At 46.7% G+C, this 24277-nt stretch overlaps 2 protein-coding genes across 2 annotated transcripts in view; one reads left to right on the top strand and one right to left on the bottom strand.

The window, feature by feature from the left end:
* The window catches only part of LOC139048660 (uncharacterized), a 384154-nt gene that overhangs the window by 237622 nt on the left and 122255 nt on the right, over nt 1-24277 (bottom strand). The window lies entirely within an intron of this gene.
* The window catches only part of eIF3d1 (eukaryotic translation initiation factor 3 subunit d1), a 59699-nt gene that overhangs the window by 20501 nt on the left and 14921 nt on the right, over nt 1-24277 (top strand). The window contains exons 6-10 of the mRNA XM_070523119.1: nt 2920-3027; nt 5256-5304; nt 6015-6145; nt 12459-12541; nt 19519-19791. Of these exons, the coding sequence (XP_070379220.1) occupies nt 2920-3027; nt 5256-5304; nt 6015-6145; nt 12459-12541; nt 19519-19791 (644 nt within the window). The remainder of the gene's footprint in view (nt 1-2919; nt 3028-5255; nt 5305-6014; nt 6146-12458; nt 12542-19518; nt 19792-24277) is intronic.

Below are 24277 nucleotides of genomic sequence, written 5' to 3'. Positions count from 1 at the left end.
AGCTCCTCTTTCCTGTTTCCTTCCCCAGCCACCGGGGGGTACATATATCATGGTGGGAGTGACGAGAACCAGGTTTATTTGTGTTCCATACCGTTAACGCATACCGTATTTAGTCGTTTAAGATGGGCACTTTGTTTTTAGGATTTCTTTACTGGGGTGAGCCTTACACAGGGCCAGCATGTCTCCACTCCGTCGGATACCTCTTCGCAGAACAAGGCAGCACTATCTGCCCTCAGATACTCCTCCGTCGAAGCACCACCTGTTTCATCGTCAGTAGCGACATGCTCCCAGGGCTCAGTAATGTTGGCGGCTTCCACCATGTCGGTTTCGCTATCATGGGCAGTTTCACCCTGGCGCACAAAGCCCACCTTTTCCGTTGATCGGCGCGGCCCCTACTTGCAGCCGTCATGATCGCGGTGCTCCTGCGCAAGCTTGTTCTTTGAATTTTGCAAAATTTGCAGCTTCGTCTTAAGCGACACAGCTTTGTGCTTTCTCAGCGCTGTCTTCCTACTAACTGGGCTGTCTGCTGGCTGTGCGTAGCATTTCCGTGTGGACGCCAAGTGGCTGGGTCCAGCTTGGGACGTGCTGTGCCAACTCGCGATGCTCTCCATGGCTTTCGCAATCGGCACATGGGTGGGACGCGTTGCGCAGTAATGGCTGCAGATACGAACTCGCATAGGAAAGCTTGTCGCCCGTCACGGCATCGTTTGTCTAAGGCGAACTTAGCAACGCAAATATCACAATTATTTTGATGGAAGACACCATCCAGAAGGCAAAATTTTGATCGTTATATCTGATATGCGGTGAATAAAATTCTGTTATTCAGTGAAACCTCGTTATTACAAACACCGCATTTGCAGAAATCCCCTGCTGACTTCCTATGTTTTCAACATAAAAATATTTCAGCACTGCGAACTTCAGGATACCAAGCTTTTCCGAATAGCTATTGTTATTCAGTTTTTGTGCCCATGTTAACAATGCCTCAATACTACAAACTAATCTTGAGATGTCTGCGTATTGTTAGATTTCCGTGTATGCTTCACAGCAGCCGGAACAGTAGGCTAGCAGACGACAAGGTGCAGAAAGCGGATGCCTCAGCACACGAGTTTGGAAAACCTTGAGACGGCGCTTAATAAAAACACATGCGAGACTGTTTTTATCCATTGCAGAGGCAACAGCGCATCCGGTTTTGTGATCACGTGCTCGACCCAGGCAAGTGTCGCCTAGCAATGGAGGCGTGTCTATTCCTTCATTTGCCCTTCTTTCTGTGTACTCTTCTTTCTTTTGCGCTTCTTTCTGCAGCCACACTAGCTACGTGTGTAGAGAAATGTAACCTCCACCCGCCATGGTTGCTCAGTGGCTATGGTGTTGGGCTGCTGAGCACGAGGTCGCGGGATCGAATCCCGGCCACGGCGGCCGCATTTCGATGGGGGCGAAATGCGAAAACACCCGTGTGCTTAGATTTAGGTGCACGTTAAAGCACCCCAGGTGGTCAAAATTTCCGAAGTCCTCCACTACGGCGTGCCTCATAATCAGAAAGTGGTTTTGGCACGTAAAACCCCAAATATTATTATAAATGTAACCTCCATGCTTGCGGGGATGCCACGTAGTCGCACTTTGCACTTTCTTGACAATGTCATTTACGCATGCTTGCGCATTGACATAGTTCAGTTGTCCGCTTCGAGTGAGACAGTTGCGGGGATCCCGGCAAGGAATATGAAAAGCAAAGAAACAACAAAAAGCCTTGCACTTTGCAGGCGACATGAAGCTTCCTTTGTGTCAATAGTTTCCTCCGCGTTAGCGTCTGCTTTGCATGCGTCACGCTTACTATACAGTGCTTCGGTGGTGCATGGTGGTGGAATCTACGGTAAACAACAACGGTGCAAGTCGAAAGCCAACAGTGGTGTTTTGTGGATAGCTTAAACAGTGACAGCTTCTGAACTGATGGGTTGATGGGCACGACCCTTAATTTTAGGGCTCTCACTATAACAACCTTTCAGAATAATGAACTATTGTCGGTGATCCTGTGTGATTCGTCATATCGAGATTTGACTGTACATGGGTTTTTTCCTCATAGCACTAATGCATAAGTTAATATTTTAAGTCAACTCATCGCTATATTGAATATATTGTTATATGTAGTATCACTATAAGTGAACTGCACTGTGTACTATACACTACTGCGACCACTTACAAAATTATGAGAGAGGGGTGTAGAGAATGTGGAGAAATGTGGATGTATTCTGAGAATAATACATTTTCAATCAATAGGGACACTGTATGTGCATATTTGCCGTTGTCACCACGATGTCCCGCACGATGGCCTTGTGCTCTACGTGCAAGGGAAAGCATGTGAGGGGAGCTGACGATCGTGACTCAATTTCGTGTGTGCAAGGGAGGAAAGTGGGGGAGGAAGCACGTCGTCTTCCGTCGCATGCGAGGCACCGGGCAGAGAGGAGGGTGACATTGTACTCTGACAGCAACTGCATATTGCACGCCTGCGCAGGCCGTATCTTGACAGCGATCTTTGTTGGGCGCACAGTCTAGGTGCACCGACGGCTCATGCCTGTGTGCATGCTGTGTTCTCGCTGCTCAGTTTGCGTGGAAGCAATAGACAGCAAGTGTCCGCGCTCACTGAGTGTCATGTGTTCAAGTTTGCCATTGCGTGCTGACAGCATGCTTGTTAATTTAGTTAATAAGCGAATGTTTACAAGCTCATACGGATGACAAAACTACTATACCTACTTTGTATAGCTGTCTAACAATTTGCTATCACAGTCAATGCATGATCTTTTAGGTGAAACTACTACTTTTTCGCCTAAGCTGTGCCTCAAAACTGAAAGTTGTTGCAACAGAATTAGTTACACAGTGTTCGTGGACTTACATTGTTGAGCTTCCTGTTCATCCCCACGATTGCAGCTAGCCAAGACAGAAGGGCAGTCGTACAAGGTGTTTGCCACAGACGCCATCATCGCCTGCCTCATGTGTGCTGGCCGATCGGTCTACTCCTGGGACATCGTTGTACAGGTGCGGTAAGCTCTTAAAATGTTGCGCCCTTAAGGGGTAACATTGTCCTGCCAACAACAACTGTAACATTGATTGTGTTTTGATGTGAAAGTGTCAAATGGCTCATTGAGTGAAACGGCTGGCAATGTCTGTAGCAGCAAAGGAACGGCATCTAACTTTCCCATTGGCTACGACGCCACCGTCCCGAGCGCTTGTGACCTTGGCTAACACTTGCTGGCTCGGGCAGCACGTACCGCTATAGAGCCCGAAGTGCCTGCATCATCGGTAACGCAACCTTGGCAGTCGCGAAACGTGGCCGTCCACACCAGTAAACCGCAGACGAAGCAAAGGAGCGGTAGAACACAGCGAAACGAGCGATGAGGCAGCCAGCGAACTCCACCATCGTCACCTCTCCCAATTCATGGCGGGCGGAAGGAGGATTAAAGGGACACAGAAGGCAAATGCTAAGTCAATGTAGACTGTTTAAATACCAATGCAGAAACCTTGCAACGCTTGTTTCGTGCCAAGAAAACTCTTTGTTAAAAAAAAAATTTGCATCTGGAGGGTCTGAATACCTTTATCGCAATTTAAATCTCCAGCCACCCAACCGGAGGGCAGTGGCGTTACATATGCCATCACCGCCCTTTGCTGCCATCAGTGAGTAAAACGGCGCCAGACACAAACGTGCAACCACGGAGAAACCGAGCCAAGATGGAGCAGTGGATTTGTTCTTGCAGCTGCTTTTGGTCAAGTGGCGTGGACCGTTCGGGCATCCCGCGAGATCACATGGAAGTGGAATTCACTGCTACTTGCAGTTTGTGCGAGTTTTGCGAGCCATGGAAACCAGTGCAGCACTACGCGGTAACGAAACTACTGAAACGTGATACCGCAGGTGGCGCAGAGTCGAGCGAATGCGAAACCTTTTGACCGCCAGTGTCGTTCTGAAGGGTAATGTCAATGAGTTCTTTTTTTCTAAAACTGAAATGGAACTAGACAAGTAGCATTTTCTTTCGCCTTATAATGCAATACAATGGTGTTTTTATAACAAGTGGATAAGTACTAGTGAGAGAATTTAAATGAGGACCTTCGTCATCGGGCGAGTACTTGAATGTCTCGGGTGAGTCTCTAATGGGGTCCTGCATTTACCGTACGTCAATTTCTTGATTATAAGGCTCTTTTCACGATAATATTGATGCCTTAGAGATTCTCGAGTACTAATTTATTACTCCAGCTTGACAGAATATTTTCCTTTCACTCAACTCAAATAGTAGCAGCGCAACACTCAAAGGATTGCTCTGTAGCATTCAATTGGACATTAATGCTTTTACATTCGCAACACACATGAAGTGCTTTGGTGCCCTGTTTTTGTTTTTGTGTGTGTGTGTGAGTGTGTGTGTATTTCACTTAATTTGTTCTGATCTGAAAAATTTTTTTTAGGCTTCTACGCTTGTGTCTTTTAGTTCTGTTCTAGCTCTGCCTTATTTTTGTACAAATGTTACTGTTTTATATTTATTATTGTTCTTCCAAGTTCTTCATTCCAATGTAATTCTTTGTACGCTTCCAATGTTTGTAATGTGCTGTTCCCCTCTAATGTGTAAACCTTGAAAATAAGATAACTTAATACCTAAATCTATATTTTTGTGAGAGCTTTGCCTCTCCAAGACTGTGCTGCATACTTTCCTATATGTACATGATTAATTAGTTCCTATACATTGCATGTCATGCCGTTGGTACCAAGGTCACAAGATTGGCATTCTGATACGTAAAGCCAATTCATTGTCAGAGTCTTACTGTGACAATTGCCTTCCTGCGCCAACAGTAACAACGTAAAGGTCATGGCACATTTGTGACCATGTTGACTGACGCTGTTTACCATTTTGTATGGTTAGATAGCTTTTTGGTCCACTATGTCTTTCATCTAGCATTGAGTAGACACCACTAGTTTTATTTCTTCTGAATGGATTTTTTTCTAGTGTGCGATTGGCCCCTCTTTATTGCCATGTATAATATCTTTTGGCCTCGATTGTATAGTGAAAGTTAAAATTCCAGAAGAGGGTTATAGCGCCGAAAAAACACAACACAGAGCGAACGAGACGGGACAGGCGCAAAGTTAAAAAAGTTAAAAGATAAAAGTAAATGTTGCCTAATATTTCTCTTCTTTGGTCATAGTATGTTCAGCTTGCAGTGCCGACGTAATTTTGTGAGCTCTCTCTCTCACAAGTATCCCTGCTTTCTTTTTCCCCTTGCAGCGGGTGAATGACAAGCTGTTCTTTGACAAGCGTGATGACTCTGAGTTTGGTGAGTACAGTGGTGGCCTTTCTTGCACACCTCACATGAGTTTGGTGAGTACAGTGGTGGCCTTTCTTGCACACCTCACAAGGCAGTTAAATGTGAAGGCACTGTGGAGCAATTTTTACCATTGTGCGCAGACATATCATATGGTAGGTCCTTTTAATCATCGAGAGGCAGGTGCACCTTGCATAGAGCAGTGGTGCTCAGTGCCTTTGGTGCCCAAGTCCCCCCAATTTCTCCTCTCGTGGCCTCTTCTTCTCGCCGCGAGTGCCTTCCCTCACCGCTCACCTTCCCAGTTTGTTGTTGCCAGGCTTACCGAGGACCCTAGTGGCTCCCTCTCGCAGCTTGTGCGAAGGAGGCAATTGCGACTGAGAAATTTGATCCCTATCTGGCTCGATCGCGATCAGAAATGCTTGGCGTGACACCCATATTAGACTTCCACGGGGTAGTGCTATTTGTTCCATCGCTTGTTACACAGTTCTTTATTTTTACTGAAGCTTCTTTGTTAACCTGTAAGTTTCTGCCTCATATCTTAGTGCTGGTAGAATGTGAATATTATTCACTTTTCAAAGATGTCACTGTACATTAATTGTGCTTACTTTTGAGTCAATAACCACACCCAAGTTCATGCTTCACTACGTGTTTCTTATTGTGCCTGTAATGGTATTGGGAGCCTCACCTTGAAACACCCGCTTCCTCACTCCGTACGTGCGCAGACCTGTTGACTGTGAACGAGACTGCGTCGGAACCTCCGCATGAGGAGGGCAACAGTATCAACTCTCCGCGCAATCTGGCTCTTGAGGCCACCTTCATCAACCACAACTTCTCACAGCAAGTGCTCAAAATGGTGAGTCGGTCTACTTCTGTGTGTGATCACTGTGGCTTAAAGGAGCACTAAATTAAATACACTAAATCAATTTGTCTTCAGACTGATAGTCTTTCGAAACTCTTATTTTCTTTAAATTTCACACAAGAGGTTGATTACTGAACAGTATAATGGCCAGATCTCTGTGTACGACAGTTTCGTTTTAAAATCCTGTACATCAGTGAGACATCATGAATTTCAATGTATTTTTTTCTTTTTTGGGCTATTGTGGATTTCTTCAAAGTCTCCAAGTTTAGTTTTGCTCTTCAAAAAGTAGTGTAGTCCATCGTTGCTAGGCCCGAGCAGGTGCCATCGAAATCATTTACATTTGGTGTTTATCTTTGTTGTTCCTTTGATGGCACCAGATGCTTGCAACCGCAGATGCATTCGGCCGCACACCGGTTTATTCAGACAATCCCTGAAGCGTGCAAAGAGCGGAGGGCTGCAGATGTGTGATGCGAGAGCAGTACTAGCATCCGCCCGAAACAATTCGGCAGAGTATGAATTGCCATAGTTGTCAGTGACGGCCACAACTCCTCTCTTCCCTCTGTAATATCATTAGAGAATAAGGTTCGGGATATAACAAACCAATTTATATAACAAAACAATTGTGATTCCCCTTGAAATTCCAATAGGTACCCATGTATTGAAAACCTCGTTTTAACGAAGCTAAAGTTTCTTTGCAATGGGTATAACAAACATCTTTTTTTTTTAGAGCGCAGCTCTTTGGGGCCCGTTCTTGCGTTTCGCGGCGCTGTTGTGCCTCGCCATAACCAGCTCTGTAGCCAGCGTCAGGGCACTGCTCTAGCTGCGCACGCTCCTGGCGCCATCTCTCGCGCACGGCGTGAGCCTTGCTCTCTTCGTTCCTCCTCCTATGCCACCCATGTGCGGTGGCAATCAGAGCTCCAGCGCGGTGTCGGCTGATCTCGATGATGTGCTGCTGCCCAAGCCACCGCTGTTCGCCACTGCGTGCACCCTTTCCCCCCCCTCCTCTCCTCTGTGGCGGAGCCGAAGCGCCGGTTCGGTATTGGCGGATCACGGTGTACGCTTCCCAAGCCAAAACGCAAAGCCACCTTCAGTTTACTTGCTAGCAGCGTCAGCAGCATTCAGTCGCTGCCATCTCTTCGCCCTGCAACATTTCTACCGTATTTACACGATTGTAAGTCGACCACTTTTTTTAGATTTGAAAATCTGACTTGCAATCGAAACCAAAACATGGCACCGCCAAAAAAGCGAGACCAACGGGAGCTATACAATTTTGTTTGCACTATGGCCCCACCCGTAGCTTTTTGATATTCCGCGTGTTTGTTCACTTTTCGGACAGGTTTTTCAACAATTTTGAGAGTTTCAGAGTGCACACAACACTCATGAGGGGGTGTCGATAGTTGATAGAAGCGCCGCTGTTCCATTCACGGCGGCGCTTGCGGGGAGCATCGGTAGTTCACGGAAAAGCAGACACCACTCGTGGGTTTCTCTTTGCCTGTTGCACTTAGCTTTCTCTATAGTTTGACAAAAGGCATTGGTTTGACGCGTTCCACTTGACTGCCGGCTACGTGCTACTTCTATGCTTCTTCAGTCGTCATGAGTGCTCCAGGCCCACTAATCATTCGGCGCTCGTTCGCAGCAGCATTCAAGAGGGCTGCCATCGTTTACGCTGCAGAAACAAATCACTGCGCAGCGGGCCACAAGTTCGATGTTTCAGAACGGGTGGTGCGAGAGTGGCGACGGCAAGTGAGGAATTTCCCACGTGCCGAAGTCTGGACGCATTTGAGAAAGCTGTAGGCTAAGCTTGCGGCGTACGTCGCTGAAATGCGCGATCGGTCCCTGCCAGTGAAGTGCGACATGATCATGGAACAAGCCCGGATCTTCGCCTTTTAAGGACCTGCTCCGCCGTGAGTACAACAAGTGGCTGGCGGCAGAAGACCACGAAATTACGCCACCCGGAACTGTCAAAAGAGCCTCCCTGACGGCTGCGTATGGTTGAGTGCATTCGGCGTGGGCTGCTGTTCCACAAGATGTCGTGGTGCGGTAGTTTGCCAAATGTGAAATTTCGCGGGCCAACGACGTGCTGTGGGACCGTAGCAACGACGACGATGGCAGCACTAGTGAAGACGAGTAGTCGAGTGACCATGTCAGCTACTAATAAATTTTCGTTATCGAATGCGCCGTCGGGTATGCTCTCTTTTTTTCTTTTTTTTTCTTTTGTTTTTTCCTGTTACGCGATATTGGGGGGGTCGACTTACAATCGTGTAAATATCATATGTGCCTACGGGCTGCCTCCCGCGACCTCCCGATAATCAAGGCAGCTGCGCCAAGCTACGCTCTGTTTACAGCGGCTGGTGCAAAATGTTCTGCACCCGACGGATTGTCCGAGGCTCACAGACGGTTTACATTATAATATAATCCGCCTGCCTATATAAGTAGTTTATTCTCAACCAGTTTTTTCTGAGCCATGAGCGAGGCAACTGGTGGAAGTCCTTCGTCTGCCTCTGCTGCTACACAAGCTGCCCGAGTAGAGGCCCAACGCCATCACCGTCAGAATCCAGAGGTGTGCTACACCAAACCAGGCATTGGTGCAGCAAGTCTAGCATATATCCATCTATTCCTCCGGCCACAAAGCTACCTTCATGACAATCAAGAACTGGGAGGGGAGTGTTTCTTGAAGAAGTGAAGAATGAAAAGTTGTAACTATACATACGTGCCTTGCTCGAATTATTTGCCTCAGTATATAGAAAAGTCAAAACAGCTGAGGAGCTACGCTCAAATTAAGCATTAGAGAGTAACGTAATCGTCAGCGATTTTTTTTTTTTTTTTTTTTCCACAACGAGCATTTACTGACCATTTTGGTACCCATAAGGTCAATGTCTTATAGCGCGCGACATTCGCGTCTCCCGGCCTCCCCTTTCCTGTGGAACTGGTGAACGCGCCCGCTCTTACTGTGTGCGTGGGGCGGTGCCGACTGTGGCTTTGTTGTTGTTTGTTGTTGCCTCCGTGTGCATCAACGATATCAGTGTTTCTATCAATTTGTTTGTGCAAGTTCCAACTGCCAGAAAGGACATGGACGACGACAAATGGATATCGATCGAGCAGAAGGTGGCTACGCTGGAAGTCGTCGAGTCCGGCATGAAGAAGAAAAAAGTGGCCGAATATTTCGGCATAGCGTTGAGCATGGTGTCGACGATTTTGAGCAGCAAAGAAGCTGTCACTGGTGCTGTTGCACGTGGCATAAAAGGCGACAGAAAGAAGCTGCGAGCCCCCACTTTCGAAGCTGTGGAGAAGGCGCTCTTCAAGTGGTTTTTGCACGCAAGAGCGAGCGGCACTCCTGTGAGTGGGGCACTGTTGCAGCGCAAAGGGAGGGACTTTGCGTGCATCATGGGGCACGACAATTACGTGGCGAGTGTCGGCTGGCTGCAGCGCTTCGAGGAGCGCCACGACATCGTCGGCAAGGCTGTCAGCGGGGAAGCGCAGTCTGTTGACCATGAAGCTGCAGTGGTGTGGGTGGAGACAAACGTTAGACAGCTGCCAGAAAAATACACTGCTAAGGATTTTTTTCTGCGAAGTGAGCCGCCAGCTGGTGTGCTGTTGATCGATCAGTGATGAGCCGTTTGGCGGGAGTAAAGTAGCAATTCCTTGCCATCTTTTTCTTGCTTGTTTTTTCCCGTGCGACGGCCGTTTTCTTTTTGGCTTGGTGGGCTGTTGTGAGATTTGGTGGTGAGTACATCCTCTCTTGCTTGCTGATTGTGGGTAGAAATGGATAGTGGCTATAACGAACTAATGCTTATAACAAAGTAATTATGACCCCTCCCATTCAAATTCGTTATAATCAAGGTTTTGCTGTAAATAAGTAAGCTGCAGGGATGCTTTGAGTCTTTTTATTCTTGTGTTTAGTGGCTTATGCATCACATTGGCTGCCTGCCTTCAGACTGCATGGTCACCATTCGTGATTGTGATGATAGTGACCACGTACCGTATTTAGTCGAATCTAGGCCGATAGTTTTTTTTCATATAATCATATACCAAACTCTAGGGTCAGCTTAGATGTGAGGATTTTCATAAAACGCACCAGTTTGTAATTAATTAAAAGTGATAACTATGATGCATAGCTAGCGCCATCTAAAAAAGTTAGTATCGCAGCCGCTATTAGCTGCACCAGTAGCCAACTGAAGCACGCAAGCGACGTCGCTATTTTGACCTGTGTTGTATTGGCGTGGAGCGTGGCCCATAACAAGGCGTTACCGTAATGGCATCAAACGGGCGATGCCACTACAGTGTCGCTTTCAAACGACAAGTTGTGCTAGCCGCAGAGACATCATCAAACGTTCAAGCTGGGCTGATCTTCGACATCGATAACAAAAACTTCCGTCGTTAGAGGGGTAATGGGGGACGCTTTTTGTGTGTACCGCAACGAGGAGCTGACAGCGATAAGGAGAATAAGCACACAATAAGAGAGGGAAGCTGTTCGCTGTAATTGCGATGCGTGCAAGCCGTGCCGCACTGTCTCCGCATGCGTGGGCGTGCCGACGTGAGCTTGCGCGCGTCCGCAAGCATGCTTGTGGTCTGGCTAGCGGCAATGACAACGTACAGTAAGCTCGGCATGTTCATATTAAATAAAGCTGTTTTCGTTTCGTGAACGCCGTCCTCACTTTCTTGTTCAACCTACATTCAAGGTAAATTTTTTAATTTTTTCTGGCTTCGGACATTCGGGGGTCGGCTTAGAATTGGAGCTGGCCTAGATTCGAGTAAATACAGTGTACACCTGCAGAAGTTTTGCTTTGATTCGGCTGAAGGGATGCAGTGTTGTACACACTGAAAAAGCCGTTGAACATGAAAAGCAATTCTACTGTGGCCCAGGCACTGGTGCCAAACCCCCTGGCTTATCGCGATGGACAACTAGTTGCTGAATAGCTAATCAGTAACAACATGTTCACGACACTGGAGTGAAAAGCATCTATACTAGTATGTAGATGTGTGCCTTGCACTGGTGTGGCTGCTTATAAGTCGAGAGATGACGGGCATTGCAGCTTCCGTGCCAATGTTGTGTAACATGGAAGCAAGGTGGGGTATGATGCATGCAACGTCAGACTTGTGTTGAGACGTTGCGTCGACGACTGCAACACAGTCCCTGGGAGAAGCAAGTAACAGCTCGGAAAAAGAGGCTAGCAGACAGGTGGTGGAAAGCTGAAGAGGGGAAGGAAGAAGGAAGCACGAGGCAGGAGAGCGTGTGCTGCATGGGCTCGGGAGACTGGCGACAAGGCAGTGGTGCCGGTTCGTGAAGCGACAAAAAGAAAAGCGTGCCTAGGTAGAGCCAGGAGGCAGCCCTACTATCCCAACGGACCGGACTGTTCTGGTGATGTCCACGGACGACGGCCCACAGTCGAGTGGAGCCTGGTGGATGGAGCCGACTGGCCGGTCAGGATCCAACCCTGCCGCGCAGCCTGGGCCCCGCTGAGCGCTGCTCCTGTGCCTCGGCCCGACCGACACTTCCCGAAGAGCACGGCTATGGCCCGTGCTCCAGCCATTCCTAAGTGCCTATCCAGCACCCGGCCCTACTGACGTCTCCCGGAGAACGCAGCTGGGACCCGTTCATCAACCTTGCTGGTCGTGACCACCAGGCGTCACGTTGAGGCCAGCGTCGACAAGAAACCCTGCGGTTCATCCATGGTCGCATCCTCGGCAACAATCCTGACATCTGGGCTGACGAAAATGTTTTTCAGTGAACACGCGTTTCAATCACTGTGACTCTGACTTAACGCGTCGTTAATGGGTGAAGTAGTGAAACGTGCAGAGCAACTCTCTAGCTGTGATCGCGCCCTGCTTGTTGATTCTTGCCAGCTTTAGTGACATTTTATTCTGAGTGCTCCTGCATAGGTGCTGTAAATATAGCTTATTTAATATTATGAGTGTATAGTGAGAAAAGATAGCATTTCGTCTGGAAACGGGTCTGTCTAATATTCGCACCAAGATTGCCCTTGCGTGCACGATATCCTCCCAAGAACCTGACATTACACTAGGGTTGCGAGTATTTCTTCAGTAAATAAAGACATGTTGATGTGGCAAGCGTTTCTTGACTGTTTCCTAGGTACATTTTACATTCAGTTATACGGGCGTTTTTTTGCCAATCCCATGAAATCAAGATAAACATGGTTTTGCAGTGTTTTCACACCCGTGTTGGTGCGCACAAGACATGGACAAAGTGCTGTGGGGCCAGTTTGTAGCTGTACCCAGCTGTCCTTTGCCTCTAATGGTGTGTTGCTGGGGCCTAAAGCGGTGCATTACTTGGTCTCCTTTCTTTCAGGGCGAGGACAAGCACGGTTTTGAGAATGTCAATCCGTTCATCCAGGATGATGAGGAAGGAGAGGTTGCCTCGGTCGCCTACAGGTGAGTTGGCCTCGTGCAATCTCTGCCTCTGATGTGGGGCTCCGACGCTGTAGCACTGTCACTACAATGCAGATGCAAAGTGCAGAGTTGTGTTTTATGTAGGGCACACTGTTTCCTGAATGTAGCTTGCTACCCCGACCTTGCTATTGTATCACAAAGCATGAAAATGACAATCAAGGTTAAGAGGACACTTTATCTTGGAGCCAACTCCAATATCCCAGTGGAAGTTCATGCAAAATACCCACATTAGACAACTGCTTCAAATGGATTTGAATGAAGTTTGTTGCGTTTAAGAGAGAAGGGCTGGGGGAGGGGGGGTGAGTTCTGTCACCTTTAGGAAGCAGAATTTTTGATTTGGGGCCTCAAGTTTTATTGCGATGGCAGGTTAATTTCCTCTGTCGGTGTGCACCCTATCTTGGAGGTAATTGGCGATTGGTACAAAGCTTATGCGAAACAAGAATGGCTTCGTGCACACTGTGTTATCACACACCTACTTAGCATTGAAGCGAGAGGCAGCATAAAGGAGAATTTGCTTGCTGCTTCTGCCATACTTCATGCTGTGACACCGAGTGTTCGTGGTCACCAACTGAAATCTACTGTGTTTACTTGCATAATGAACTTGCTTGCGTAATTAACATAGCCCCCACTTTTCCAATCAAGAAGTGTTTTTTCTTTTACTTACATAATCATTGCACCTGAACTTGCTGCTGGGAAGTAGAAGACACATGCTATGATTCGGCGTCTAATATGGCGTCCGGCGGGTGCAATTGTGTCCGCACCCGCCGTGTCATGTTGGATGCTGAATCATACCTTGTCTCCTACTTTTATTAAGATAGCAATTACATGAATGCTCCAGGCGCATTTTTGCCATCATCATGATTGTCGCCGTGCGTGCCACATGGTGTATGTATGAATGTGTATGTATGAAACCGATGATTGCAGCCCCATCTCGGGTGCCATCATTCGTTGTGCAAAAGGCCCCCCGGGCAGGGGAGCAGGGGGGCGGGCGGCATTGTACTCTTACAGCGACTGCATATTACACCACCGTGCCCGAGGGGTGCAGATGATCGCGGCTGAATCTCCCGCGTACAGTGGAGGAAAAACGGAAAAAAACGTGCCGTCTCTGGTCGTGCGTATTGCGCCGGGGCGAGGGTAGGGGGAAAGGGGCACGGCGTTTTACCTCGGCAGCAACTCCGGCGCACCCCACCTTGAAAGCGATCTGCGTTGGAGACCGAGTCAATGGCGGCTCATACCTTTATGCATGCTGCATTCTTGCCTCTCACTTTGCATTCAAGCAAATGTTTGCAAGTTTTTATGGCCGATAAAACTACTATCCTTACTTCATGTAGCTATCTACACATTTGCGATTGCAATCGATGGTTTACATATTGGCAACAGTGACTTTTTTAGAGGTGGTTGTGGAAAAAAAATCGCTCAAAATTTTATCTCGCGTAATAAACGCACCCCCCAACTTTGCGCACATTTTCGGGAAAAAATGTGCGTTCATCGTGGGAGTAAATACGGTATTCATGTTTGCCCATGAGTGCATGACACAATTCTTGCTAATGTAATTTGTTGGCAGATGTTTACTGCAATTTTTACAGCTGACAAAACTACGAACTTTACTTCATGTAGTTGTATAATATTTTGCTATCGCTGCGACTCCTTTAGGGGGAAACAACTTTTTTTTTACAAGAAATTGTCAAAAATCAGAAACCTTCAATAAAAGTAAAGCATAGCGCTAACAATCCATAACACAGTGCTTAATTCAGATATTGCAGTGCTGTAAACTGAATCTACTACATCATCTGAAGCGGACAAATATGATATACAAGTTTACAGCATTTTCAAACCAGCTACAATGTTTACAGGGATATTGCAAGAGCCCTCCTCACAAATTTCAGTCGAACCTTGTTATAATAAGGTTGTGCGAGCTATGAAAGCACCTTTCTTATTTACAATATTTGTTATAAGCATACACACAGATGTTGGCGGAAAATGAAATGACTATCAGGGCTACACGAAACAAATACGAGCCTTCCAAGGACCAGAAAAAGATATCCTGAGGATTTCGATGGCTCGTTGGTATCTTGGCCTGCCGATATGAGGCTGGAGCGAAAGAATAAATACTACAGGTGTGCAAACAACAGTAAAACCAAGTTAAACCGTACCCGCTTAACCCTTCGAGGGTCAATGGCGTAAATATACGGCACCGCGAACGAAGCCCAAAATGGTCGATGCCTTATATTTATGGCGCCGTCTGTATGTTAGAAAAGTGCGCCAATTTCCTAACTTTTTCTTTTCTCTCATGTGCTGCCACTATGTGGGAATACAGGGAATTTTTTTCGCGTGGCTCCCTCTCGGTTTTCATTGCATCGTTTGTTTTAGCGTTAGTTCGCTCCCGCGCGTCTACATACTGCTGCTTGCGCATTGGCGTGGGCGCGGGTGGGTGGCAGTTTGGGTTTTGTTCCGTGGGTGGTTACGGCTGCTTGCGCTTGCAAAACTGATGGCTATCTCGTTACTGATCACTCAAAGGGCGACCGTTTGTTTCTTGCTCATTTAGTTTAGGCGATGCTGCCATGCATTGTTTCCCTTGCCTTCTTTTTTTTTTTTTAAGATTCACGAAAACTAATTCACGAAAACGTGTGACAAGCGGAACTTTGTCACACGTTTTGCTTTTCTGACGGGCAAACAACCACACAGTTTTCTTGAGTGCGCGCACCTACGCAGTTCTATTACGCTATGGTGTACATATTAATGTAAGAGCAGGAACATTTCATTCTTGCGAAATATTGTCGTGTGCGCATTTTCAAAGCCTTGAACTATAATATACAATGCATCAAATTTGTAATTCTTATAAGTTTATTTCCTTTTTTATTGTTGTTATTCATGGGTGAAGAGTACATATATACCAATGCAAAATATTTTTTCTCACTTTACAGTCACCCTAGAAAAATTACGGTGAATTTTTTTTGAAATAAGTCCCTAAGAAGAATTGGAATCATGTCAAAATGGGGCATGGCGTAGCGGTTACGCGAAAACTGTAATGACGGGGAGGCCAGTTTGCCTCCCCGCCACCTTCCTCCATCCGGCTTCTGATTGTGTTGACTCATTTAACTGTTTAATTCTGCTTCCTGCGCGCTCCGATCGCATGTTGTTAAAGGGCCCCTGAAACCTTTCGGACAAATTTTGTAGATGCGTAGGCTACAGCTAAAGTTAATCATTCGCACCACAATTTGTGTGAGATGTCTCATATTAAGAGAGCTCTAGACGATTACAAGTTACCCTCCTCCATAGTCGTGCATTTTCTCCTCAACCCGTTCGCCGCGTGATCTGGGCTAAGCTTCGCCTTCATGGCTCTGTGTCATGATGGCACGTTGTGTCATCGACTTCCAGTTCTCTAGGAGCAAGCGCGCGAAGCCTCTCCAAAATCTTTGCCAGCTGCTTGGCAGACGACCCCAAGTGAGAGCTATCGAAGCAGCTTGCATTGCGAGCATTCTGGCGGAGTGCCAAACGTGTCTGGTATTCCAGTAACCACAGGCAAGCTGGGCGTTTCGACGGTTGGCTGGAGGCATAAACTCAAGCTGATAAACTTACGGGCAGCAAGTGACATAGGATCTCTGCAGAGGCATCACTTTGGTGGTCCCAAAAGGCACCTTTTAAAAAAATGGGCGAAAGTTGCTGCAACAGCATCTCAGCTTGAGAAATCCAGAAGAAATGCTGGGGTGTGATTTCCACAAGCATCTCACCACGTACTTCCCACTGGCTTGCATGAGAAAACTGCATCTTTGACAGCCTTGCTTGCTTTACACGAAGCTTGCCAACATCCTTCTCCAAGGCATCCAGGTGCTCCACGTAGTGAAGCGGAAGGTCCTCGCGAAAACATGCCATTGAGGGACTGAATCATCTACAAAACCTTCCATGGGGACAGTGTTGAGGCAGCCTGCCCTGACCTGTGGCCGTCACTGTCACTATCCGATACAAACATGTTCGCGCCGATCACCTCATCGATTAGGAGCACTTCATTTCCAAATCTATAGTAGTCTGCTTTCTTTTCACCGCCAGCATCATGCATTGCCGGCAATCCACAGGTATCCAGGGTCCGCCCTCTTCCGTTTCTGGGGCAAGTCAAACGAGACTGAGGAAGAACATGGCCAGGAACGTCTTCGACGCAACGAACATAGACAAGCACGAGTGGCTTAATCCATTAGCAAAGTTGTGCAGAATGAGGGCCATAGAATGAAGAACCAACTGCAAGGGCCGTGTGAGCAATCTGGGAACAGCCCCTGCAGCATTGTCAGCGCAGTTGGCACGATCCATTAGTGTTATGGAGGGTGGCGCGGCGCAGGGGTCTGGGCACTGCCCATTTGTGTTTGGAGGGGTGGAAGGGCGATGGGAGAGATACACGCGAGGCTGGCTTGCATCTGTCATGGAGAGAAGCTCACAGCAGCAGTTGGAGTGGCAGGTGATCGTGCAGCGGCTCGCATTTCACTTTTTCTTTTTTCTTTTCAAGGATTTCGCATTCCACCACCTTTTGGCACGGACACCCAGCAGCCAGACTTCATCATTATAACCGATAATGCGGCATGAGGACATTGAAGTAAGCGGGTTATTTCCTCATAGAAGACACACAAAAGTTGACAGTGCCGCACACTTTTATAACCGACATACTGTTAAAACCGGTATCGTTATAAGTGGGTTCGACTGTACGCACTTCGCCTATGTGTCATTTCATTTTTCATGCTGCAGACATTTTGGGCCCAGAGGGGACTACACATGAATTCGTGCTCCGCTACAACAGCTGTCAGTCTAGTCTGATCTTGTGCTAGATTGCCGATACGGTTTACGAATGCGAACATGTTGATGGTGATCTTTCCGCAATGTCTTGTCACCAGCCACTCTAGAGTGCCGGCAGCACTGCTTAAGCTGCTAGGCCTAACCAGCGTCATTCCATCAGAAGCTGGTAGCCACAGTTGCAGTTTCATGCCAGTCGTCATGATGGCAACTTTGTTCGTGACCTCCATATTTGCCACAATGAATTGCTGTGCTATGTCTTAAATTTCGGTTATTGTTATTCCAGTGCTAGGGGCACATGTGGTGCTGCAGGGGAGTCTGAATAATAGGCCAGCTGAGCAATTTGCTGGCGACACTATTTAACATCTTTGTTACCATTATATATGTTTTGAGGCACCTGCTAACAAAAATTTACTTTTCTGTAACCAATATTGAGTTAGATACCACATTTTCGATGTCATTATAGCAGCAGAATACCCCACTAAAGTAAAACATGGCCAATTAACTTTTATATTTACTTCCTTTATCCATAATTCATAATATCCATATTCATCATAATGATATTTGACTATAGGAGCAAAATTTTAGGTTTACTTTTTCATGTTCCATCCAAACCTATGCCTCAGTGATAGCTTCCTCTTAGTAACAGAAATCAAAATGTATCCTGTGGTTTTGCTGACTGCATGCTCCGGAAGCATTTGCAGAGGTGGAATTGTGTCATGGACGCCATGCTTCGGACAGCACTTATTTGGACTGACCATTGGGGCACAGTAATCCTGCCACAAGCCTCTACACTCCAAACTTCTACACTCTTAACCCTTTCAGGGTCAATCTTTTGTTGTTGCAGATTTAAATTCTTCAGAGGGACTTATTGTGAAGAAAAAAAAATTACTGTAATTTTTCTAGGTTGACCGTAAAGTGAGAAAAAAATATTTTGCGCTGGTATATACGTGCTGTTTATTCATGAATAACAACAATAAAGATAGGAAATGCACTTATAAGGATTAAACAACGGATGCATTGTTATACACAAGTTTAAAGGCTTAGGAAAATGCTCACACAAGAATATTTCGCAATTCTGAAATGTTCCTCCTCTTAGACTAATATTTACATGTATAGCTTAATCGAACTGCAAAGGTGAGCGCACTCAAGAAAACTGTGTGGTTGTTTGCCTGTCAGAAAAGCAAAACGTATGACAAAGTTCCGCTTATCCTTCATCTTATCGCCAACAAGAGGCGATTAGTTTTCGCGAGTCTCCAGAAGAGGAAATGCACGCATGACAGCATCCTTCATATGCACACCCCTGTGAGCAATAAACAAGGGAGTAACAGGCGGTCACCCTTTTAGCGATAGCCATCAGTTTTGCGACCGTAAGAAGCCGAAACCGCCCGCAAAACGAAACCTAAACTAACCGCCGCGTGCTAATGCACGAGCAATAGTAGACATGCTGGAGCAAACAAACCACGCAATGAAAACCAAGAGAAAGAGGTGTGAGAAAAAAATTTCCTGTATTCCCGCATAATGGCAACAGATGCCAGGCAAGAAAAAGTTAGGAAATTGGTGCACCTTTTAAGCGTACAGACAGTGCCGTAAATGTATGACATTGACTATTTTGGACTTATTTGCTGTGCTGTATGTTTACTTCATTCACCCTGAAAGGGTTAAACAAATGGGTTGTTTCGTTTTTTGTACCCTTTGGGTTGTATCTTGCCACGCAACAATAATCGCCATTGACTCGCTTGCGTTTCCTTTCTTGAAAATGCTACACTCGCTACTTTCCTGTCGAGAATGCGGACAAGACAGGTGACGATTATTGTCGTGTGGCAAGATACGACCCAAAGGGTGTAATTTTGTGTACATTCCTGCCGTGTTCTTCTCCTCCAAACTACCCAAGACTAGAATTACCTTGCAAAGTGAACTCCTTTGATCAGCAATCCAGAGTGTTGAGCTCTGCCATTGAGTGCTTTGAGTAATCGTTATGAAGTTGTCGTGAACGATTCCGCCATTGTTTGTGCCCGCTCGCTGATGGAAATGTCTCTCCGGGACACCTGCGCATGACACCATGATTTTCCCTCTTCATTGTGTCAGGGTGCGCCTATACTGGGGAGGAGTAGCTGACATACAGGCATGATCTACAAGTGGGCCACAGACCGTAATGCCTTACTCCCCGTGTGTATGTGCAGGTATCGCAAGTTTGACCTGGGTGACAATGTGGGCCTCATTGTGCGCTGCGAGCACGACGGGGCCATGGTGGGACCCAACGGGGAGCTCCAGTTTGTGAGCATCAAGGCGCTGAACGAGTGGGACCCCCGCTTCTCGGGTGGCATCGACTGGCGCCAGAAGCTGGACACCCAGCGCGGTGCTGTGCTTGCCAACGAACTCAAGAACAACTCTTGCAAGCTGGCCAAGTGGACGGTGCAGGCGCTGCTGGCTGGCTCGGACCAGATCAAGTTCGGGTGAGCATCGTGCACCCACCAGGGGGCGTTTCAAATATCTTTTTATGGAACGACAGATTCCTTGAGCTCTTAAAGAGGGAAGAGGTCTCTAGACAGAAATTATTTTATTATTTAAGTTAGCATGATGAAAACTTCAGTGATTATGTATTCTCATCTGCTCATATCAATTATGAATTCAGTATTTATGTGCACCATGCCACTAACCTTTAAATTAGTTATTCATGAAAACGTCATTTGACCACATTTTTAATAAACTGGCTGCACTGATCCTGGTGAATTCAATGTCATTGGATTCCACACATATCGAAAAGTGCAACAAGAGTAATATTATGGTTCTAGCTTTCCTGGAACAAAAGTTGTAATGTTTCAAACTTCTCATTTAAATGACTGAGAAGAAATACTGATTTTATTTCACCCTTTCTAAAAATTTATAATTTCCCAAAGTAACATTTGACGCTCATTTGCACTCACTAAACATTCAGCTTTTCAGTAAAACAAAAATTATCAAAATTGAGTGCATCAAAGCTGAGAAAAGCTTCTCAAAAGATTGTAAGGTTACAAAAAAATGAAACTGAGAAAATGGCTAAGAACAAGACACTGTGGGTCAGAGTCCTCGCACGCTTCGCGAGCACCCGCATTTTGCGCTTGCTTGCAGAAGGTGGTGTTAAGCTGCAGATCCTATCTTCAGACAGTTTCGGCTGTTGTGCGTGATTGGTGCTTGTCAAGAATGTTGTGTCGATTTTTGCACCACATTGTCGATCACTGACATAGTCCGAGGCGGCCGCCAGAACAGGTGCAGAAATGGGCATTTCGACCGGCAAATCCCGTTCTATGGCCACCTCGTCCTGCGCTGGGATCACTTGTGATGTACCCAAGCCATGATCACGCTTTCTGCCAATTCCCTCCCCCCTCCCAACTACTTCTCGAATTTGCATTTGCTGCAAAATTCTTGGTATGGCTTCGCAATGATCAAAGTTACGAAACGGCTCCAAAAGCCCAGGCCTAATTCGCTCTCGGAGGCTGCGGGGCACTTCGTCTAGCTAGCTTGGCACAGTGCCCATACGCCACCGCAGTGCGCAATGTTTGTGTTGGACGTTCGAAAATGGCTTCTTCAGTTTTTTGCCGAACTTGCGTGGAGTTGCAATCTTCGAAGCGTAATCCGACAGAAAAGGGTGTCTCAAACGATGAACAACATGGCGACATCAAGTTGCCGGTTTAGTGTACATAGGAGATGATGCGGGAGGCTCCACGAATCGGAAGGCGTAATTCAGTCACGTGTGCTCACTCCGCGAATAGGCTCATGCGGTGGAACCTTTTGTTGGCGCGGATTTTCTCTGTGAATTCTGAGTGGATGGAAACAAGCACGGCTGGAAATTGAGGAAAAAGCACGGTTCTTTCAAGTGAGACCGAAATGGCTGCAGTATCTGACATGGAACGGCGGCAGTACAGCGCTGAGAAATCCCGTTTTTTTCGCTTCCATCAGCTCCCTGATGTGGTATAAGATGCTGATCTACGTCGCATGAAAATTGGCTAGGGTATGCATCAGCGGCGGCAGTATCCAAAAATATCATTTTCAAAATGCATGTTCTTTTGCTATTTTCAGTCTCAAAGACCCGCTTCGCCCCCTTGAGGGGGCACACACCCGGGTCTTAAAAACTGAAACTCGCGAAAAAAAAATAGATTTTTTGGGAACTACTTGTTTCGGCATCTGTAATGCCTAATCTACACCGTATCAAAACTATTTGCCCAAAAACGCACCCTAAGTGTCCGAAAAAAATTATTTCGTCAGCATGGACAGCGAGAAACAACTGCAAAATTGCGCAGAAACACCGGAGTTCACAGAGATATTTCTCGTCTTTCCTGCCGCTGAGCGCCGGCATCTCAGTATCGTTCGAAAGCTCGAAGTTCCGCCTTTCGGTTCCCTGCATCCTTGCTGACGATGGCTGCATAGAAAAAGTGCAAATGTAAAACAACCAGGGGCCGGTGTGATGAAGCTCACAATGCACACAGCCCTCCTATTGGCTCAGCGCGACAGCACGCTGAGAGGCGCCTTCCGATTGGCTGTTGCTACGGCAACCAGGCCTAGCAGACGAGCTCGTCTGCTAGGCCTGGCAGTGGGTCGCTTCGAAACCGCTGATATGCCGTTTCTTTGTTCATCGTGTTAGGAACGTAAGCAGCAAATCGGCCTTCTGTAAAAAAAGAAAGAAAGTTTGAAACAGAACACACGTCCACGGGTTGCAGCGGTGGCGTAGAGGTAGAACACCCGCCTCGCGTGCAAGAGGGTGTGGTTCGAATCCCGGTGCCGGCAATTTTCCACCGGATTTAAAAAAAAAAAATCCGCGTGTTGATAAAATTGCATAAACAGGCCTGGAGTGCAGCCTGATCCCGGTGACCAGAACCGGTAACGCACTCCCTCACCAGAGCAGGATTGGCCACCCTGGTGCAGTACTTGGCCACAACCTCCTATATGAACAACACAATCAAACCCCGGCCCTCAGTCCCCAGCAGCTGCGAAGCAACTGACCACGGCGGCGGTCAGACCTGCGACGCTGCAGAGGGTGCTAAGAATCACTGGCTCCGGACAGGCCGCCATTGGAATATGAACCTGGCAACGTTTAACGCTAGAACGTTATCTAGTGAGGCAAGTCTAGCAGTGCTATTGGAGGAATGAGAGGGCAGTAAATGGGATGTAATAGGGCTCAGTGAAGCTAGGAGGCCAAAAGAAGCATATACAGTGCTAAAAAGCGGGCACGTCCTGTGCTACCGGGGCTTAGCAGAGAGAAGGGAACTAGGCGTCGGATTCCTGATTAATAAGAATATAGCTGGTAACATACAGGAATTCTATAGCATTAACGAGAGGGTGGCAGGTCTTGTTGTGAAACTTAATAAGAGGTACAAAGTGAAGATTGTACAGGTCTACGCCCCTACATCCAGTCATGATGACCAGGAAGTCGAAAGCTTCTACGAAGACGTGGAATCGGCGATGGGTAGAGTGAAAACTAAATACACTATACTAATGGGTGACTTTAATGCCAAGGTAGGCAAAAAGCAGGCTGGAGACAAGGCAGTGGGGGAATATGGCATAGGCACTAGGAATATCAGGGGGGAGTTATTGGTAGAGTTTGCGGAACAGAATAATATGAGGATAATGAATACCTTCTTCCGCAAACGGGATAGCCGAAAGTGGACGTGGAGGGGCCCGAACGGCGAGACTAGAAATGAAATAGACTTCATACTCTGCGCTAACCCTGGCATCATAAAAGATGTGGACGTGCTCGGCAAGGTGCGCTGCAGTGACCACAGGATGGTAAGAACTCGAATTAGCCTAGATTTGAGAAGGGAACGGAAGAAACTGGTACATAAGAAGCCGATCAATGAGTTAGCGGTTAGGGGGAAAATAGAGCAATTCCAGATCAAGCTACAGAACAGGTATTCGGCTTTAACTCAGGAAGAGGACCTTAGTGTTGAAGCAATGAACGACAATCTTGTGGACATCATTAAGGAGTGTGCAGTGGAAGTCGGTGGTAACTCCGTTAGGCAGGATACCAGTAAACTATCGCAGGAGACGAAAGATCTGATCAAGAAACGCCAATGTATGAAAGCCTCTAACCCTACAGCTAGAATAGAACTGGCAGAACTTTCGAAGTTAATCAACAAGCGTAAGACAGCTGACATAAGGAAGTATAATATGGATATAATTGAACATGCTCTCAGGAACGGAGGAAGCCTAAGAGCAGTGAAGAAGAAACTAGGAATTGGCAAGAATCAGATGTATGCGTTAAGAGACAAAGCCGGCAATATCATTACTAATATGGATGAGATAGTACAAGTGGCTGAGGAGTTCTATAGAGATTTGTACAGTACCAGTGCCACCCACGACGATAATGGAAGACAAAATAGTCTAGAGGAATTCAAAATCCCACGGGTAATGCCGGAAGAAGTAAAGAAAGCCTTGGGAGATATGCAAAGGGGGAAGGCAGCTGGGGAGGATCAGGTAACAGCAGATTTGTTGAAGGATGGTGGGCAGATTGTTCTAGAGAAACTGGCCACCCTGTATATGCAATGCCTCATAACGTCGAGCGTACCGGAATCTTGGAAAAATGCTAACATAATCCTAATTCATAAGAAAGGGGACGCCAATGACTTGAAAAATTATAGACCAATCAGCTTGCTGTCCGTTGCCTACAAACTATTTACTAAGGTAATCGCATATAGAATCAGGAACACCTTAGACTTCTGTCAAGCAAAGGACCAGGCAGGATTCTGTAAAGGCTACTCAACAATAGATCATATTCACACTATCAATCAGGTGATAGAGAAATGTGCGGAATATAACCAACCATTATATATAGCTTTTATTGATTACGAGAAAGCATTTGATTCTGTCGAAACCTCAGCAGTCATGGAGGCATTACGGAATCAGGGTGTAGACGAGCCATATGTAAAAATACTGAAAAATATCTATAGTGGCTCCACAGCCACCATA

Source organism: Dermacentor albipictus, chromosome 8 (assembly GCF_038994185.2).
Source record: "Dermacentor albipictus isolate Rhodes 1998 colony chromosome 8, USDA_Dalb.pri_finalv2, whole genome shotgun sequence".
NCBI classification, from domain to species: Eukaryota; Metazoa; Arthropoda; class Arachnida; order Ixodida; family Ixodidae; genus Dermacentor; species Dermacentor albipictus.
Note: the sequence above shows the minus strand (reverse complement) of the source record. Positions and strands in the feature narration are given on the sequence as shown.